The 15,268-nt window shown below is 37.4% G+C and overlaps 1 protein-coding gene across 1 annotated transcript in view; it reads right to left on the reverse strand.

Annotated features, from left to right (window-relative positions):
• Nucleotides 1–15,268, reverse strand: part of NCKAP5 (NCK associated protein 5) — a gene marked incomplete at its 3' end in the record, with an annotated part of 675,845 nt that overhangs the window by 152,730 nt on the left and 507,847 nt on the right. The window contains exon 5 of the mRNA XM_037029247.1: nt 8,620–8,753. Coding sequence (XP_036885142.1) covers nt 8,620–8,753 — 134 coding nt within the window. The remainder of the gene's footprint in view (nt 1–8,619; nt 8,754–15,268) is intronic.

Consider the following 15,268-nt stretch of genomic DNA (forward strand, 5'->3'; position numbering starts at 1 on the left):
AGTTTTCTGTATCTTTTTTTCAAGAAGTATTTATTGATGTGGAGAAACTAGTTGGTAGTGGGAAAGCAAAATGGCACACCTATCAAAGCATTTTGGCAGTTTCTTACAAAGTTAAACATATGCTTATGATATGACTTAGTAATCCCATTCCTAGTCATCTGGCCCACAGTAACAAAACTAAAACTAACACTATACATGGAAGTTGCATGTTTGTAGGGACTTTATACTAACCAAAGACTGGAGGAAACTCATCAGCAGTTGAATAGATAAATAAATGGTGGTTCCTCTATACAATAGAATATTATTAAACAGTACTGATATGTGCAATATCAAGGATGGATTTCAAAAGACATACTAAGTAAAAAAAGCTGGACTCAAAAAAAGTTAAATGTTTTACAACTTCAAGTATAACACTTTCTTGGAAAAGCAAATCTAAAACCTACAGGGAGAGAAATCAGAAAAGTCCTTGCTAGGGGCTGGAAGTATGGGGAGTGAACTGACAATAAAGAAATGAGAGAATGTCAGGGGCATGAGATATTCTATATTTTGATTACATGATGATATCTGCTTGTCAAAACTAATCAAACTATACACCTAAAAATGGATTTTCTATAAATCTGACCCAAAAAGCATCTGTTCATGAGAGTAATAACAAAGTTATCTCCCAATGAAGAAAAACATATGCTTTGATATTTTACATTTATTTCTTAAAAGAAAAATGTGTTGGGGGTAGCGATAATAACACATTAAGAGTTATTATAGGTGATTTAAAAATGTATAGAGAAGAGACTAAATCACTGGTGTTTTTACTGATGGCTATTTCTTCAGAAAAATTGTATAGAAGTAAAAACAATTCTGGTGTCATAAAGTTCTCTCTCCTCAGACTTTTCCCAAAATCAGTTCAAATAAATCTTAAAGCAGACAACATCAGAGCCAACAACAATAATGGTTATGTCCACTGCAGAGACTCTTAGCTTCCTTTTGCCAGTCAAGGTCCTCAGTATTCAATTTTGGTTGCCCCCAACAAAAATATTTCATCTAGGTTTGGCAGTTTTCTAATCTCGACTTCTCCAGAGTCAGATCACCAAAATGGACCTGATGAAAGCTCAATCCCGCACAGCTTCACTACAATGACAATGTGGGCAGTAAGCCCTCAAAGCAGATGCCTGCTTGTTAGAACCTTAAGGAGGCCTTGTTGTAACACTGCAATTACAATTTCACCCAAGAAACACATTCCAGATTTAATACTCTGTCTTTTAAAAAGCATAAAAAGTGCTGCAAATTTATGAGAGCCAAGTGCTGGAAACAACCTAAGTGCCCATCAGTAAATGAATGGATCAAAACATATGATACATTTATACAATGGGATACTATGCAGCAGAAAGAAAGAAGGAGCTCCTACCTTTTGTGACAGCATGGATGGGACTGCAGAGCATTATGCTAAGTGAAATAAGCCAGATAGTGAAAGATAAGTAGCATATGATCTCACCTATAAGTGGGACCTAATCAATAAAACATATGAGCAAGCAAAATATAACCAGAGACATTGAAATTAAGAACAAACAGACAGTAACCAAAGGGGAGATGGGAAGGATAAGGGGGGAAAGGGAAGGGGATTCTCAGGAACAACTATAAAGGACACATGGACAAATCCAAGGTGGGGATGGAAGCAGGGGAGGGAGGTGGGGATGGCTGGGGTCGATGGGGATGGCTGAGATTGGTGGGAAAAGGCAGACAACTGTACTTGAACAACAATAAAGTTTTTTTTCTAAAAAAGCATAAAATGCACTGCAGTACCATAATGCAAGTCAACTTTCTCCTTTCACAAATGAGCAAACGGATCCAGAAAGGTCAAATGACTTAACCAAAGTTATCAAGCTAGTTGGAAGTGGGACTACAGTTAGGTCCCAGAAAACCCACTTAATAGGAAAGTGCTCTTTGAAGTGAAATTGGAACTATACTCTGTGTTAATATTGTTTTCTTGACCAGCAGTGAATAATAGACAGCAGCTTTTGTTATCTACTCAACAACATGTAGTTCTATTAAGAATTGGAGAAGAAACTCATCGCAGTGTCATTATATGTCTCATGCGGAAACAGAAATACAAAGAAATTAGAGAATGTTCAGCATTAAGTTAACAGTTGTTCAGGGAGCTGGAAGTGGCTTTCTTTCTTTCCATCCTCTGTCTAGTTGGTTTAACCTCCCTCTGCATTGCTCCAGACAGAGCTTTCACACTATATCACTAAGATATAAAATTCCAACACCCAAACATGATCCATATTATGCTAACCAGACATTTTAAAAGATGTCATTTAAAAATCTCTTCTTCTTCCCTGGCTGGTGGAGCTCAGTGGATTAAGCATGGGCCTGTGAACCAAAGGGTTGCAGGTTCGATTCCCAGTCAGGGCACATGCCTGGGTTGCAGGCCAGGTCCCCAGTAGGGGACACATGAGAGGCAACACACATTGATGTTTCTCTCCCACTCTTTCTTCTTCCCATCCTCTCTCTCTAAAAATAAATAAATAAAATATTTAAATATAAAAGTAATAAAATAATAAAAATCTCTTCTTCCATCTATTGTAATTTGAAGAAAATTTATCATTTAACTAATGTTGCTTTTTCATTTTAAGTTTTTAGTAGATGTACTCAGAGGAGCAGAGGAGAGGCCCTTGTTTTTATGAAGTCTCAGCCAGAAATTTGGCTGGCAGTATGAAAATAGCACCTCCAAATCAAAAGAAAATTGCCCTCTACACTCATCAGAAGGAATGAGGCACTCTGAAAGCCAGCATCTGGGAGAAGTTGACATTGAAGAATATTCTGAAATGGGAACAAATGTAGAAGAGGGGCAGAAGAGCTCTCTGTTGTTGATTGTCTAAAGGTCAATTGACAGCTTTTCTTACCTTGTTATGTTTCACTCATCCTAATGATGGAGGGAAAGTGTTATTTTAATGCACCAGACAGATAAAGAGGAAAGAGGGTAAATGTTTTACATGAGTAAATGTTTACATGGGTAAATGTTTTACATGAGTAAAACATTTAAGGGCATATTATTCTCTTTAACATACACTTTTATGCCAGTTGCCTACAGCTTCCAAACGGGCAGAAGAAAATAAACCCCAGGATTCCATAAAGTCTCTGAGAGCTGCTAATGTGAACAGCAACCAGTGACCAAGTCAAGCAGTAAAACTACCTCCATTTCCCTCTCCTTGAAGTTCAGCATGCAGTGGACTTCACTTAAGCATAGCATTCCACTATGATAGGAGAAAACCCCATTATAGTAGGCAAAGCAATGGCTAACAGGGAACAGATAACAATGCAGGAAAAGAAGGTCAAAACAAGTGCTGAGAAATCCTGGAGGTTGAGAGGGGAAGCCTGGGCTCCACTTGGGTGATTTTCAACTATTTTAGTTAATTATGGGTGACAAAGCTTAATTGTTCCTTTTACTTCAATTTATAGTGCATGGTTTAAATATACACACACACACACAAACATGGAACATTTCAAGGCTACAAAGAAATATTAATGATCCCTGATGATGCTTTGGGGATAATATAGTTTGCTAACTGTCAATAGTTTATAAAATATATCTCCCTGGTGGTGGCTCTACCAGGTTGATTGATTCTAATTTGGTTTCAAACATATTGCAGAATACAGCTGTCACACTATACATGCATGACCATTACTAGTGTCACTGCACAATTATTCATTTTATCTCGCTTGAGTCATGCATTTGCATGATGACATGTCCATTACAAAATGAAATCTGTCTTTCCTGAATTTGGACAAACGTTCCCTTCATTTACAGCAGATCTATAAATGTGTTATTTTGTTCATCTATATACATAAGGCTTTTCCACCTGGATTGTACATTTTTAAATGGATTTTATCAATTGATGGATTTTGGAGAGAGGGGAAGAGAGGAAGAAATAGAGGGAGAGAAACATCAATCTGTTGTCTCTGGCGTATGCCCTGACTAGGGACCACAACTGCAACCAAGGCATGTTTCCTGACCAGGAACTGAACCAGCGACCTTTTGCTTTGTGGAGCAATGCTCAACCAACTGAGCCACACCAGTCAGGGCTAGGTTGTACATTTTTTGAGCATACATACTGTGTACTGTCTTACTGTACAACCAGTAAAAGTGGTTCACTGTTAAGAACAGCAGTTTCTAATAATAATCTACACATTATTAGACTGTTTTCAAAGGAACCAACTCTAATACACCCACACATCATGCATGGCTTGCATGGAATCAGTACTCTGCAGAAGTTGCTTATTTCTTCACAGGCCTGTTTTGTTTAAAAATCATTGTTATTCCACCTCAAGGTACTTACTATACAGTATTCTTGGAAGTGCTCCTCCAGGTGCATCTAACTGATACACAAACACTTCCTTTACTCAGGATAGAATAATGAGGCTAGGGGTTCAAACACTAATCATCTTCACATAGAAAGGAAGGCTGTACCATAGCCTCAGTCCACACAATTATCCTCAGCTAGCTGGACAATCACAGTTCAAACAAACCATTAAAGGGAAGGTGGAGACAGCAGAACTACAGGGGGTCACAAGTCTAGTCCCATGTAAAATATGCTCAGCTATGTGTACCACGTAGACAATGGGTTAAACTAGCATTATGACCTCTGGAAAGCATCTTTGATTTATATCAACAAGTAACATCACAAAGAAGGGTCAGCCTTAATGACACCACCACCTACCTCTTAAGTACCTACCACCTTATTGAAATATTCCATCATCTGTAGGGAAGGCTTACTTTGAAAGTATATTTTCTTCTTCTCTGTATTTACATTAAAGAATGTAAATAGTTTGAATTATGTTTTTGATGGCTGCCTGTGTCACCCTCACTGCCAGCAAGTTCTGATTTATGAGCTTAGAGCTGATTATGTAACCTCTGGTCCACCTTTTATCCCCCTGCAAATTTTGAACCACTTCTAATCATTATACCCTAATCAGAGATCAAGAGAGCATAAGAGATTATGGGTGAAGGTTTGATATCTGACATAAAAGAGAACTACTCATTCAAACATTTTTATAGATTTTTATCACCTAAATGATCCCATTACTCCTTACCCCAGATGATTAAAAATGTTCAAGTTTGCATTTAGGCCAACAGGCCCATCACCTAGTTGAAACCACATAAAACCAAACCTCAGACTAATTTTCCTAAAGCTGACAACTGAATTCTAATCACCACACACACCTAATTGTTGTAGCTCCTCACTAAATTATTCATGTCCCCTCCAATATCTCACCTCACCCTTGAGTCTGAGACTGAAAATCTCCCTAATTATGGTTCAGATACTCCTATGGCTACAGTGCCATCCAAACATACCAGAAAAAGCACTCCAACCAACTCAGTTCAGGCTTCGGCATCTCATGTCTCTGTGTTCCAAGGTCATAAAAGAGGTATTACAACATGTATGTAGTTAGATGTTCCCATGAACTTGCAGTATAGTATTGACTTGAGAACCTTGAGCAATGGAGTTCATCTTGCTTGTTAGCACTTAGCCATGGACCCAGCACTCCTAATTCATTTATTGTGGAATTCAGAAGCTGCTTAACTTTGTAGATATAAATGACATAGCAGAAGTAGTATCACTTCTAAGAATTAATTCTAATTTGCATAATCTTGGAACACTGTCTATTATATACTTCAATGCCATCTTTAAAGGGGCCTATGTGATGCATTCTGTTATGAATTTATGGCCAGAGGTTATGTTTTTCTCTTTAAGGAGTCATTGAATGTATCTATGAAATAGAAATTACCTATCCTTTTGTTTTCCCTTTTATCTTTTCTGCCAGGTACCTTAAAGCTAAATTAAATACTCATTCTCAGAAAACATGTTGGGGTACATAAGTATGATCCCTTGCCACATTATTCTTTTTTGGTCTTTATTTTCTGTTTTTATTTTATCAACCTTACTGGAAAACAGTCTTTTACATCATAAGCCACTTTGCATCCTTTGAAAAGCTAAGTTACTAGCATTATTTTCAAAAGTAACCTCATCTGATGAACACTACTCAAAAAAGCCCAAATCTCAAAGTCCACATCTCAAATATCATCACGTATAAAATAAACTCATCAACCCAGGAGAAAGGGGAGAAAATAATGAATATAAAAGTTTTTAATTCATTACAATAATCTTTAATACAATAGATTGTAGAAATTATTTATGTGAGCATTTAGATGTTGGCCATGTCCAATGGTAATGCACAATAGGTATGTTCTGTAATATTGAGAATTTTGCAAGACTTAATTATAGTAACAGAATTGTTTAAGTAACCATAATTAGAACTATCTTATGAATCAAAGTTTAAAATGTAAAAGGCAATCAGAAAATTATTTAGTGGGTCTAGTTAAATTATTTCATAATAATCTTATCTGTAATATGTGCTTTTCCCCTATTTTCTCTCATTTACCTTAGCTGTCTGGCTGTAATTAGACTTGAACTTCTCAGTTTCAGTGAAGTTGCACATAAGAAAACATTATATGGGGGGCCAAAATCTTCACAAAAGCAGTATGTGAAACCACCACTGTTTTACATATAACTATCTTCTCTTTCAGCCTGTGATGAAGACTCAGCTCTTGTGCAACTCAGATCTGTATGGGGTTGTCATTTGATTTACAGCAGATGACCTGGCATAATATAAAAATAATTTGCCATTTCATGTGCCTCACACCCTGTAAATCAATATCTTGAATACAGAGACATCTTAATTAGACAGTGCAAGGGTAGCAAGATCTGCCTCCTCCTTTCTTATGTTATTAAAATGTCAAGTATTACAAAGCGGTGCTTGTTTTAAAGTTGCTTTGGAGTGGGGATCTACTAGTTCAGTTTGGAAGCTATAAGGTGAGAGTTGCCATCAAGCCAAATGAGAAATCAAACATAAGGTTGTATAAGTAATAGCCTATGAGGTGGTACATGAACTTGTTAAAATATCAATTAGTGCATTTCCATAGTATCTGTGTATTATGGGCTTGAAGAGTGAAACAGGGTGTTAAGTTATGGTCAGACTCAGAGGAGTCATCCATTCTTTTTACCCTGTTCCTCCAAGAACCCTCTAAACCAGTGTTGTATACATTCATGATATTAGCCACCATGAGATGAATTATCTGCAGGTTCAACTATGGTCTGCCTTTATAACACATATGAAAATTAAGGATTATTATATGAGGAAGCTCTATTATCTGTCACCAATCACAGCAAAATCTAACCTTTTTTATCACATGGCACATTGTAAACTAATTACTACAATTTTGCAGCACACTGAAAAGTATATATTTTTTGCCAATCTGACAAAAAAGGCCTAATTTTTATTCATTTACAACAGATGGCTATTATTAAGTTGGTTGTTTTCTTTTTTTTTTCATTTAATAATCTAAGGGGAAAGAGGTCAATGTCTCTGACTAAATAAATAGTCAGGTACTGAATGCTTTTATAATTCTTTTTTTTAAGTAAGGGGTTTGTGGGTGTGTATATATATATATATATATATATATATATATATATAATTTTATTTATTTCATTTTTAGACAGAGGGGAAAGGAGGGAGATAGAGAGGGAGAGAAACATCAATGTGTGGTTGTCTCTTTTGTGCCCCCTACTGGGGACCGGGCCTGCAATCCAGGTATGTGCCCTCACCTGGAATCAAACCAGGAACCCTTTGGTTCACAGGCCAGTGCTCAATCCACTAAGCTACACCAGCCAGGGCTATTTTTAAAATTCTTCAGGCACACCCGATGGATAATATCCTAATCCCAATGGTAAATTAAAAGTAAGATCCACATAGTTTGCTTGTAAAAATTTAAGAGTAACTTCTCAAAATTGATTCTGCCTGGGAGAACCTCAGAGGAAGAAAAATTGAAAAAATATTTTCTTGATTTTGTAAATGGTGAAGTGAGATAGAAATGAAAAGTAAATTGTCCCTCACAGGGTGCTCAGATCTGGTCTTAGGACTATAATTGCAAAAGTTCATGTTTCATCCACAGAACTGAATGGATTTAAAATAACAAATTGAACCTTCACCTGACCCTATATTGACTATAATCAAAGACTAAAAGATTCTGACTGTGCTGGAATTAAATCTAAGAAGAGCTACTTTTTTAGAATCCTCTTTCAAATTCACATCATACATTTTGAAAGGAAAGGAGCTCATTGATTTTTTTAACCACTCTTTAATGTTTCTTCTAAGTCATGAGTAAGAGCTTACTGGATGATCAGATTCACACTCTCTCTCCACTTTAAAATAGGATTATGATGACCAGAGAAATTTCATTTTCCTGACTGGCTTTTCACAGTATATGCCAATAGACTACAAAACTACCAAATCTTGCTATAATACCCCTTGGAAAGCCATCAGGGAAGAAAAGACAACCAGGTTCAATAAAGTTAAGACTACGTGAGGTGCAAATGAAGTTTCAGAGGCAAATGAAGGTCCCAATGCAATAAGATGGCTTCAACAGAAGACAAGGTTGAAACCGTTGGCAAATTAGCCAGCCAGATTCAACAGAAGGTTGCACAGTAGAAATTCAAGTAAGAATGTGATTGGTGCAGGGAAATCTGCACTTACTGAAGCAAGAAGCTCCATTCATAACCATACCTGGAGAATTGCTGCTGCAGGCCACGCATCTGAATTCGGTTGCGTTCAGACTCCAGTGTTACCTCCTGCAACCGCTTCTCACTCTGAAGACGTAAGTGCCTCTCCTCTTCCAGTTCATGTATCAGCTTCTCATGCTATAAAAGACACAAAGGAAATTACTTTTAAGAAAGCTTTGCTTACATATTATGACAAAAATAATTAATACTATCCATCAGTTACAAAGTGCTAACTTGGATCCTATGTATACAATAACTAATTTTGTCCTTGTTTTTTTTCTTCTTTTCTTCTTCTTTTTTGATTTAACTCTTGTTCAAGTACAGTTTTCTTTCTTGTATTCCCAGCCCTGCCCCCACCAGTGCTCCCCACCTCCCTCCCATCTCCGCCCCCCACCTTAGTGATTGTCCATGTGTCCTTTATACTTGTTCATGTGAGCCCTTCCCCTTTTCCCCTGTGATTCTTTCCTCTCTACCCTCTGGACCCTGTCAGCACGTTCTGTATTTGGTTACATTGTATCTTTGGTTACATTTTGCTTGCTTGTTTGTTTTGTTGTTTAGATTCCTGTTAAAGGTGATATCATATGGTATTTGTCTTTTACCACCTGGCTTGTTTTGCTCAGCATAATGCTTTCCAGTTCCATCCATGATGTTACAAAGGGTAGGAGCTCCTTCTTCCTTTCTGCAGCATAGAATTCCATTGTGTAAATGTACCATAGTTTTTTGATCCAGTCATTGACCGATGGGCATCTAGGTTGCTTCCAACTCATGGCTATCATAAATTGTGCTACTATGAACATCAGGGTGCATAGGTTCTTTTGGATTGGTGTTTCAGGGTTCCTAGGATATACTCCTAACGGTGGAATTGCTGGGTCAAAAGGCATGTCCATTGTTAGTTTTCCTAGAAAATTCCATACTGCTTTCCATAGTGGTTGTACCAGTCTGAAATCCCACCAACAGTGAACTAGAGTCCCCTTTTCCCCACAACCTCTCCAACACTTGTTGTTTGTTTCTTTGTTTATGGTAGACATTCTGACTGGTGTTAAGTGGTATCTCATTGTGCTTTTGATTTGCATCTCTCTGATAGCTAGTGATATTGAGCATCTTTTCATGTGTCTCTGGATCCTCTGTATGTCCTCCTTGGTGAAGTGCCTGTTCAAGTCCTTTGCCGATTTTTTAATTGGGTTGCTCGTCTTCTTTGAGTGGAGTTGTGTGAGTTCTTTGTATATTTTGGAGATTAAACCTTTGTCTGAGGTGTCATTGGAAATTTGTTTTCCCAAGCTGTTGCTTCTCTTTTTATCTTGATACTATTTTCCTTGGCCATGCAGGAGCTTTTAATTTTGATGAGATCCCATTTGTTTATTCTTTCCTTTATGTCCCTTGCTCTAGGGGACATATCAGTAAAAATATTGCTGCATGGAATATCTGAGATTTCCCTGCCAATGTTCTCCTCTAGGGCTTTAATGGTTTCCTGGCTTATATTTAAGTCTTTTACCCACCTTGAATTTATTTTGGTGTATGGTGTAAGTTGGTGCTTGAGTTTCATTTTTTTGCATGTAGCTGTCCAGTTCTCCCAACACCATTTGTTGAAGAGGCTATCTTTACTCCATTTTATGTTATTGACCCCGTTGTCAAATATTAATTGACTGTAGAGATTTGGGTTTATTTCTGGGCTCTCTGTTCTATTCCATTGGTCTATGTGCCTGTTTTTATGCCAGTACCAGGCTGTTTTGATTACAGTGGCCTTGTAATACAGTTTGATATCAGGTATTGTAATCCCTCCTACTTTGTTCTTCTTTCTCAAAATTGCAGCTGCTATTCATGGTCTTTTGTGGTTCCATATAAATTTTTGAAGTGTTTGTTCTATGTCTGTGAAATATGCCATTGGCACTTTAATAGGTATTGCATTGAATCTGTAAATTGCTTTGGGTAGTATGGACATTTTGATGATGTTAATTCTTCCAATCCATGAACATGGTATATGTTTCCATTTATTTGTGTCTTCCTTGATTTCTTTCTTCAGTGTTGTGTAGTTTTCTGCATACAGGTCTTTAACCTCCTTGGTTAGGTTTATTCCCAGATATTTTATTTTTCTTTTTGCTATATCGAATGGGATTTTTTTCCTGATTTCTGCTTCTGCTGCTTCATTGTTGGTATACAAAAATGCCTTTGATTTCTGGATATTGACTTTGTATCCCGCTGTTTTGCCAAATTCATTTATTAGTTCGAGCAGTTTTTTGGTAGAGGCTATAGGGTTTTCCATGTACACTATCATGTCATCTGCAAACAATGCCAGTTTTGTTTCCTCCTTTCCGATTTGGATGCCTTTTATTTCCTTTTCTTGTCTGATCGCTGCAGCTAGAACTTCTAATACTATATTGAATAGAAGTGGTGAAAGTGGGCAACCTTGTCTTGTACCTGATCTTAGTGGAAAAGCTTTTAGTTTTTGCCCATTGAGTATGATGTTGGCTGTAGGTCTTTCATATATGGCCTTTATTATATTGAGGAATGTTCCCTCTATTCCCACCTTGCTGAGTACCTTTATCATAAATGGGTGTTGTACCTTATCAAAAGCTTTTTCCGCATCTATTGATATGACCATGTGGTTTTTGTCTTTGCTTTTGTTTATTTGGTGTATTACATTTATTGATTTGCGTATATTGAACCATCCTTGCATCCCCGGGATGAATCCCACTTGGTCGTGGTGTATGATCTTTTTGATGTATTGTTGGATGCGATTTGCCAATATTTTGTTGAGGATTTTAGCATCTATGTTCATCAGTGATATTGGTCTGTAATTTTCTTTCTTTGTTGTGTCTCTATCTGGCTTTGGGATTAGGGTGATGCTGGCTTCATAGAAAGAGTTGGGGAGTTTTCCCTCCTTTTGGATTTTTTGGAATAGTCTGTGAAGAATAGGGGTTAGCTCTTCCTTAAAAGCTTTGTAGAATTCTCCTGTGAAACCATCTGGCCCAGGGCTTTTGTGTGATGGGAGTTTTTTGATTACTTCTTCAATTTCATTTGCTGTTATTGGCCTGTTCAGGTTTTCTGCTTCTTTTTCATTGAGTTTTGGAAGATTATATTTTTCTAGAAATTTGTCCATTTCACCCAGGTTTTCAAATTTCTTGGCATACAGTTCCGCATAGTAATTTCTTACAATCCTTTCTATTTCTGTGGTATCAGTTGTAATCTCTCCTCTTTCATTTCTGATTGTGTTTATTTGTGTCCTCTCTCTTCTTTTCTTAATGAGCCTACTTAAAGGTTTGTCTATTTTGTTTATCTTTTCAAAAAACCAACTCCTGGATTCATTGATCTTTAGAATTGTGCTTTTAGTCTCTATGTCATTTAATTCTGCTTTGATCTTGGTTATTTCCTTCCTTCTACTTGCTCTGGGCTGTCTTTGTTGTTGTTCCTCGAGTTCTTGCAGGCGTTGGGTTAGGTTGTTTGTTTGAAATGTTTCTATCCTCTTTAGGTGAGCCTGTATCGCTATGAACTTCCCTCTCAGGACTGCCTTCACTGTGTCCCATAAATTTTGGGTTGTGGTGAGTTCATTTTCATTTGTTTCAAGGAGTTTTTTGATTTCCTCCCTAATTTCAATCTTGACCCATTCATTGTTCAATAGCCTACCATTCAGTCTCCATGATTTTGGGTGTTTTGGGTTTTTTCCTGTGGGGTTGGTTTCCAATTTCAGTCCCTTGTGATCAGAGAAGATGCTTGGTATGATTTCTATTTTCCTGAAGTTGTTGAGACTGGTTTTGTGTCCTATCATGTGATCTATCTTTGAAAATGTTCCATGTGCGTTTGAAAAGAAAGTGTATTTAGTTTCTTTGGGATGGATGGCTCTATATATATCAATTAGGTCCATTTCTTCTAGAGTGTCGTTTAATGCTGCTATATCTTTGTTGATATTTTGTTTGGAAGATCTGTCCAGTTTTGACAGTGGGGTGTTATAATCCCCTACTATAATTGTGTTGCTGTCAATATCTTTCTTGAGATCCTCTAGGATTTTCTTTATATATTTGGGTGCTCCTATATTGGGTGCATATATATTTATGATGTTAATGTCTTCTTGGTGGATTCTTCCCTTGAGTATTATGAAGTGACCTTCTGGGTCACTCTTTATGGCCCTGTTTTTGAAGTCTATTTTGTCTGATATGAGAATTGCTACCCCGGCTTTTTTTTCTTGTCCATTTGCTTGGAAAATTTGTTTACATCCTTTCACTTTTAGTCTGTGGTGGTCTTTTGACCTGAGGTGGGTCTCTTGTAGGCAGCATATGTGTGGGTCATGCTTTCTTATTCATTCAGCTATTCTGTGTCTTTTAATTGGCACATTTAATCCATTTACATTTAAGGTTATTATTGAAAGGTACTTATTCATTGCCATTTATGTACCTGTGTTCCTCTATATCTCTCTCTTTTCCTTCCTTTCCTTAAAGCAGCCCTTTTAGTAATTCTTGTAGAGCTGGTTTGGTGGAAGCGTATTCCTTTAGACTTCTTTTGTCTTGGAAGCTCTTTATTTGGCCTTCTATCTTGATTGAGAGCCTTGCTGGGTACAGTAGCCTTGGTTGTAGGCCTCTGTTTCTCATTACTTGGAATATTTCTTGCCATTCTCTTCTTGCTTGAAGTGTTTCCATTGAGAAGTCAGTAGCCAGCCTTATTGGGACCCTCTTATATGTTACGTCCTTTTTCTCCCTTGCTGCCTTTACGATTTTCTCTTTGTCTTGGAGGTTTGCCATTTTAATGATGATGTGTCTTGCAGTAGGCCTCTTTTGGTTCCACCTGATTGGGACTCTCTGCGATTCCTGGATCCATGTGATTTTATCTCTCCTCAACTTAGGAAAATTTCCCATTATTACTCTTTCTAGTAGGTTTTCTATCCCTCATTCCTCTTCCTCTCCTTCTGGTATTCCTATTATTCGGATATTATTACATTTCATGTTGTCTTGCATTTCTCTTAAATTCCCCTCATTTTTTCTGATTCTCTTTTCCCTTACTTGGTTCGTCTGGGAGATTCTTTCTATCCTGTCTTCAATCTCACTTATGCGATCTTCTGCCATATCAGTCCTATTCTTCATACCTTCTACTGTGTTCTTCAGTTCAGAAATTGTATTTTTCATTTCCTCTTGGCCTTTACTGATGGTTTCTTTTCATGGTTTCTTTTCTTTTCATATTTCCTTTTTCATGTTGGTATAGTTTGCAGAGAGTTCATTGTAGCTCCCCTGTAGTTTCTGGTAGTTTGTTGTAAGCTCTTTGAATTTCCTGATAACCAGTGCTTTGAATTCCACATCTGATAGTTGACTTGCCTCTATTTCATCTAACATTCTTTCTGTGGCTTCCTCCTTTTCTTTCATTTGGGAATTGTTTCTTTGTCTTCACATTATTTGTGATACTCTTCTTGTTGTCCTCCGCTTCTTAAATTGATCTGTTCTGGTTCCCTGGGTTTATGGTGTGAACTTCTGTGGTAGGATACCTGTGAAATTCAGTGGTGCAGTCTCCTGCAGGTATCTTGGTGTTCTCTGCTTCCACTTACTCCTTTGCTCCGCAGGAGGTCACCTGCTTTGGGCACACCTAGGCGCAGCCCACAGCCTAGGAGGCTGCGGGCGCTCAGCCGCTTTTGTCCTCATTCGCCTTCTGGAGTCCTCGCCGACCTGCAGGTGTCTGGTTCCTCTGTCACACTCTGTGGAGTCTTATTTTCATAAATGTTGGGGAATTGTTGGTTGATTATGCTGCTCTTCGGTAGATCCGCCCGGATTTTCTCTAATTTTGCCCTTGTTAAAAACAGCATGAAGTAGGTTCTATCATTAATCTCTCGCTATAGACATGGATTAAAGGTATCTGAGTCATTTGTCATAAAAACCAGAAGATAACAGGTTTTCAATCCTGGCTGATTTGACTCTAATGCTTAAATAATTTCCACTAAACCAGGTGGCTTCCTGTGCAGGTATGAAGATCTATGATCCAATAATACTACCAAATGCATAATAATTCAAGTAATAATGACTCAGATCATTAGTGCCTATTCATGATTATTTCATTTCTTCAATCTCTGTTATATGCTTTAAAAGGAACATTACTGTGTTTTATAGAGGAGAAAAGAATTTCAAGTTTATTAGACCATGGAGCTCAGAGAATGGTTTTATTTTATCCATTAGATTTCTGTTGATAAAACTAGGCTAAACTACCCACTATACTTACAATCCCAGAAAACTAGCTCATCTCACAAACAGGCATCAAAATTTAAACATGGACTGGATGACCCAGCATAGATTGTTCAGCAGAAATTCATGCCTAGAACTGGTGAAAAGCACAGATGATCAGCTTCTCCTGACACTGCAGACTCAACCATGCTAATGTTTTTATTTTGTTGTTACTGCTTTTTTTTCCTCTTTAGCATGTCATGCTGTTATAGTTACTATTGTTACTAAATTAAGCACTTTGCATTTAGAATATATATTCTTTGATGAAAACCAAAGACTCAATGGCTGATTATGAGGGATATAAATTCTTAAAGGAAAAGAAGGGAAGTAGAGACCTTACTCTCCAAATACATTAGACACCATGACTTTGTACCATGGATTACCGAGGATGAAAGAGTGTCCATTGGATGGGGTATATTCATAGGAAGTAATAACAAAGATGGATTTTCTCTAGCTCTAACT

This window comes from Sturnira hondurensis, unplaced genomic scaffold, assembly GCF_014824575.4.
Source record: "Sturnira hondurensis isolate 20B ecotype Veracruz unplaced genomic scaffold, ASM1482457v3 Scaffold0000256, whole genome shotgun sequence".
NCBI lineage: Eukaryota > Metazoa > Chordata > Mammalia > Chiroptera > Phyllostomidae > Sturnira > Sturnira hondurensis.